Source organism: Moschus berezovskii, chromosome 10 (assembly GCF_049115385.1).
Source record: "Moschus berezovskii isolate FMDL1 chromosome 10, NW_MosBer_1.0, whole genome shotgun sequence".
Taxonomy (NCBI): Eukaryota; Metazoa; Chordata; class Mammalia; order Artiodactyla; family Moschidae; genus Moschus; species Moschus berezovskii.
In genome coordinates this window covers 75,456,445-75,462,444 of record NC_142469.1, presented here as the reverse complement: position 1 = coordinate 75,462,444, position 6,000 = coordinate 75,456,445, and the positions used below count along the sequence as shown (strand labels likewise).

Here is a 6,000-nt window from a genome sequence, read left to right as displayed (position 1 = left end):
TATTCCTTTGATATCACTGAAGTCCTGTAAACACACAGGGCACCACAATGTATGAGACTGATGCCATTCAAATATATCACCTTATTTATGTTTATATATTTTATTTTTTAATTCCATTATTTATATACACGTTTTTGGTAATTATAGTCAAGATGCTGGTGAAAGTAATTTGTTTAACATTTCATAATTGCGTGCAAAAGTAAAAACACTGATTTAAAGGAAGATAATTTTTACAACTATTCAGCCTCAATGAATCAGGACAAGCAGTTAGGCAATATCATGACTTGCAAAGTTATACTTAGCATAATGTTGCAATTCAAAATATGGCACAGAATTAACAATACAGATAACAGTCCCACTGGCTAAACTTAGCCAGGTTTTGACTAATTTGGTTTAAGTTGAAGTTTGATTATATAAAAAAGGTTCCTGAAAGTATTGAAAAAGAAACAGTGTACATGAAAGAGAATTCAACAATGTTTACAAAATGCCAAAAGTTCTTACTCTGCCCCCCCACTTTTTCCATAAATAATTAATGAAGTCCCCCTTCCCCCCACCCCCCAGCCTCAAAAAGATTTACAAAGATAAATTTAGCTCAGTGAACAGAACCGAAAGATGACTGTTGTTAGACAGTACCTGGTTAAAAGCTCAAGCACTTTTGTAAGAATTCATATATATTGTCTCTTGAGGAATATAAATAATCTGATAGCATTGCTCTTTAGATTTTTGGAGATTTCTCATTTAGAAGTTACAACTGTCTTTGTGCTTTGAGTAAAATATGAGCTTTAAAGCAGAAAGCTGATGGTATTCAAAATTCACCACCTTCAAAGTTCATTGTGAGAGTTCTTCTCTGCGGCTTTGAACATCAAGATAGAATTGAAAATTTTGAGCGCTGGGCCCAACTTAATGCTCATAATTTTCACAATGTCTGTTTGGGTCATAAGCAGAAACGCCTCTCCATCAATTTGCTAAAAGGGGAGGAAAAAAGACAAAAGATTGTGAGTTGACTGGACACAGGTCGTGGGACATATTCAAGGTTAAATCATCAGCTGTCTTCTCCATGTAACACTAGAACAGCACAGACAGGCAGTTCAGGTGTACAAACATTTTCTGATAAGCAGAGCTTTCTTATATGCAATAACACCCCCAAATAGGGACTGTGAGCAAAGTCAAACTTACGCATCTGAAAAATCAACCCACAGGAAAATGGGTTTCTCACAAGCTGCTTTGATGTGTAGCCATAAGGATAACCTCAGTTGGAAAGAAGTAAATTAAGAAACGACTTTCTAAAAACAGTAATTACTGCGATATATTGCTGGGTTTCTTTTTTGTTTATGCTTTCATAACACAGATAAACTGGTCTAACTCCAGAGATTGCTGAAGGCCCAAAACTCTGAAGGAAAATTTGGAACTTGGGGCTGTTGCCTCCCTTCATTGCTCTCTTCACTGTGCACTCATGGTTCTCTTCCAATGTTTTAACTCCACGAATTACAGCGATCAGCTCTTTGAATGTCTTTCTCAGGGCAAAAATGGATGAATATACTCATTCAACAAAAACTGATTAAGTACCCATTATATTTTAAATGGGCTTCCTAGGTGGTGCTAGGTAAAGAACCTGCCTGCCAATTCAGCAGCTGCAAGAGACCTGGGTTTGACCCCCGGGTCGGGAAGATCCTGGAGGAAGAAATGGCAAACCACTCCAGGATTCTTGCCTGGAGAATCCCCATGGACAGAGGAGCCTGGCAGGCTACAGTCTCTGTGGTCACAAATAGTCGGACACGACCGAGCACATATTCTAAATATTATTCTTGGGCCTGAGCATATAGCAGAGACTAAAACAGATAAAAACAAAACTAAACAAACAGAAACTCCTTGTACAGTTTACATTTTAGGAGTAGGAAAAACCCTAACAAGCAAATTAATTAGAATTACTAATTCTAAAAGGTGATTAGTGCTATGAGAAAACTGCTGGTTGAGGATATAAGTGGGCAGTGGAGTCCGGGGTGGACAGTCTAAAGGAGGACAGTTAGGATGGGACACTGAGAAGTGGAGTGAGCCTTGTGAACATCCAGAGGAAGAGCATGCCAGACAGACAGGAAAGCCGGAGTGTGTCTGGATAATGCGAGGAACGGCAAGGAGATCTGTGTGTGGAACAGTATCAGCAGGGAGCAGAGGACAAAGAGGTCAGGTGGTGAGAGAGGCGACGGAGCGTCACACTTTAGCCCCGGTGAGGATCTTGCTTTTACTCTGATTTAACTACTGGAAGGATCTGAACTGAGGAGAGATGTGTTCTGACTTAATGCTCCAGCAGAATCAGCCCAGCTATCCTGGAAATAAATTACAGAAGGGCAGAAGTAGAAGCAAGGCAGCTGGCTAGAAGTTACTGCTTTAATCCAACTGGCAGATGACGGTGACTCTGACCATAGAGGTCGTGGTGGAGAGAGAGCTGGAATCCTCATGCTTTTAAAATACACCCAATAGGGTTTTTCAACTGATTACATGTGGAGAGTATAAGAGAAACAGAAGTCAAGGATGGTTTCAGATAATAGCCCACATCTGCACTTTTTTGCCTTTCAGAAATGAAATACAAGACTTTAGATTTGCTTTCTGGTTTTTGTCTAGGACTCGAACCCCATGCCTGCAGACCTGGTGAGACATTTGAGAGCAAGGATCGTGTCCTATTACTTCTGAATTAACCCTCTCACCAGAGCATCACATGTAGTAACACACACATGGGAGGCATTTAACAAGAGTTCACAGGACGGAGAGTGGAATGAACGTTATGAATGACACGTGGACAGAGGACATTCACTGCATCATTCTTCAACAGAAGGCTCTGCCTCTGAGGCTATCTAGTTGGTGCCTGAGGAGTGTCTCCAAAGATAACATGAAGAAAGAAGTTATTCAAAGAAATAACAGATCATGTGAATTTGAATCTCACTTTACCTAAATAACAGAGCAATCTATATGGACTGTCTAGATATCAACAGAACCAAAAGTAGTGTTTATAAAATATATGTACTAGAAATTTATTTTTAAAACTGTTGCATCATTTTCAAAGGTTCTTTCAAAGAAAGAACAATGGCTCCCTGCAGGTATATAAGTCTGCTTAGGGATGGAAAATCGAATGAGAGTAACACAAAGACACTTAGGACTTGGGCCTTAAGAAGCTCAAAATCTGCGTAACTGCAAATTAAAGATCCACTGGAAAGAAAACAGAACATTTCTGAAATAACATAAGTCAGAAAAAGGCTGATGGAAATCAGATCCTTGTGCATTTTCACAGGCATCCACATAAAGCATAAATGATAGCTAACAGTATATTGACACTGGCGACTGGTGGCTGAGTTCTTGGCAGGCCCGACACTCTGTTGCAATGTTCTTAACAGAAAATGTGCCACTTTGAACAGTGGAGGCTAAACACAGGCCCAGACAAGATAACGTATTATTGCAGACAGCAGGGACAAAGACTTCTGAGATGACCCAGTCCTCACTGCACCTTCTGGGAGCCAAGAGCACGCGATAACGGACTGGTCTGCTTGGAGGAGCTGACAGGCAAGTGGTTTATTTTTAAAGGTCTTTAGTGAAAAGAGTTTCTGGCTTCTAGTGTAGTTAGAGGTCGAATTTCTTTTTGTCCTAATGCTCACTAGAGGTGGTATCATTATTAATCATCCCTTACATTGAAGTTTTGGACAGATGAAAAAAACTAATAAAATAATCTTCCAACGGCAGATGGTAATAAATGTAATGCATGTCAGTTAGTATAAACAACACAAGAAATGTGTAAGATCTAAGGGATTGTTTTAGCAATAATGGTAATATTAACTATAAGCATCAAATGAAGTTAATCTTGGTGTTAAAATGACACTTGAAAATTAAATAACGGGAGCTAGTTTTACTTTTAAAAAAATGAAACGTTGCGTATTTCTTGCTTTGGTTTCTTTCTGTGCTATATACTATATAAATATATATATGCTAGTATATATATAGTATATATATATTTATTTAGTATATATATATTTATTTATATTATATTTATTTATATTTATTATATATATATTTATTTAGTATATATATATTTATTTATATTATATTTATTTATATTTATTATAGTATATATATAGTATATATATATTTATTAGTATGCTAGTAAGTTTTGTGTTTGGTTTTTTAAATAATGAGTTTGTGCTACTGCTGTGGGGCATCATAAAATGGTACAAACATTTCCTTTACTCCTCATCTTACATGTTTTTATACAACTGATTAACGCTGCTTGTTAGACAACTCAGTATCACTTTGTCAATTTCAACATAACTCCTCTCTTTCCTCCTCTGCCAGTTTAGAATATTTCACTATTCACTGCATTTCAGTGCTGTGTCCACCATTAAGAAACATACTGCAATTCAGTTAAACACTTACTTCATCTTTAAATACCTTTCCATGCTCTTCACAACCAGGTAAGCTCTGTATGAATTCTGACACCTGTTAAAAAATAAAATCAAAATTCCATTTCTGAAACAGAAGCCAGACTCTAACTGGCACAGGTTCCAAATATCCAACCTATGTTTTCATTGTTTCTCTCAGAATAATTTCTTCTCTTTAAGAAAAAAAGACTAAGCCCCATATGCATTCATGTTGCGCACTCCTTAAGCTGGTACTCCTACATCAGGTCCCTGGAAGACAAGGAAAGTAAAACCTACCTCATCCGTACTCCATTTAGAAACTTTACTGGCAGGAATGCCGGCCACCGTGGGGAGAAGTTTGCTCTGCTGCTCCCAGCGCAGGGGCAGACATGGAATTGGGGACTTAAAGGACAGAAAGACGGCTGACCGACGCTGCGCCTGCTGTACGCTGCTTTCTTCCCGGGCACCTGGTTGACAGAAACAATGTGAACTCACTCTCTGAAAAGTAGCCAAAAAAAAAAGAAAAAAATCTCCAAATGCTACATGTGACCCCCAAACCACAAGTGGCAGGAATACCAGGTAAAAGCATTGGTTCAACATTACATTCACTGAGTAAATTACACTCTTCATTTTTACCGAAGGTCATCATAAGAAACCACCTAAAACTCAACTGACACATTTGTCATATTGTCATTACTGAAGACACGCGCCATTACATCATTCAGTGTTGCCTTTTTAATGCTTCAGGGAAGAAATCTGCACCCGAGCTTTAGTGACAAAGAAAATAACTCTCAACCTAGGAAATTATAGTTGGTACTCTTTTGCCTCTGGATGTCCTGGAAGTAAGAGGAAAGTATGCTCAAGTCCATCTACTGAGATTACCCTGCAGACACCATACCTGTTCTCTCCTTGTATCTCATCTCTGCTTTGTTCTTCCAGTTTCTATTTAGTAATTACACTGACTTTTTAAATAGCCATCTTATCTTTTTTGAAAATGGATGTGAAATTATTGCAATAAAAGTAAAACAGCAGAAATGCAAATGCTTTTATCCAAACCTAGTTTTCTCCTATTCTTCTAAAACAGCCTTTTTAATACATGATTATTTGTCCTTGGGACTCTTGACAGAGTTTGTTAATCACTATGTCCTAAGATCCTTTAGAAAAGAAATCTTTCCTGAAAACTACTTAACTCAAAGCCCTTCAGAAGAAAGGCACCTCCCTCACACTTAGTTCTCCCCTCTACCCACCAGCTCAGCTAGAAGCAGAAGCGGCAGCACACCCAGAATCCCCTGCAGTCATACCCCATGCCACAAAGAAACCACTTCCCCAACTTCTAACACCACTGCTTTTTGCCCTGGTTCTGAACTGCAGTTTGATGAAAATTCCACTTGGTATCTGGCTTTTTTTCTCTCAACCGTGTGTGCAATTCATCCACATTGCTGTATGTAGTTGTAGCTGACCTGCTCTTTGCTGTATGGCTTTTCATTGTTATGACTATTTCACAATTAATTTGGAGCTGATGAACATTTGAGTTGTCTCTAAGTTTTGGCCATGACTAACAGTGCTGCTGTGAACACTCTTGTATGTATCTTTTTTTGAA

General features: G+C 38.4%; 1 protein-coding gene across 6 annotated transcripts in view; it reads right to left on the bottom strand.

Annotated features, from left to right (window-relative positions):
- Positions 1 to 541: 541 nt before the first annotated feature.
- The window catches only part of L3MBTL3 (L3MBTL histone methyl-lysine binding protein 3), a 109,714-nt gene continuing 104,255 nt past the window's right edge, over positions 542 to 6,000 (bottom strand). For all 6 annotated transcript variants that reach the window (XM_055433301.2, XM_055433302.2, XM_055433303.2 and 3 more), the window contains 3 exons: positions 4,698 to 4,867; positions 4,417 to 4,479; positions 542 to 965 (listed from right to left, as the gene is read on the bottom strand). In XM_055433301.2, the coding sequence (XP_055289276.2) occupies positions 822 to 965; positions 4,417 to 4,479; positions 4,698 to 4,867 (377 nt within the window). In that variant the 3' untranslated portion in view covers positions 542 to 821. The remainder of the gene's footprint in view (positions 966 to 4,416; positions 4,480 to 4,697; positions 4,868 to 6,000) is intronic.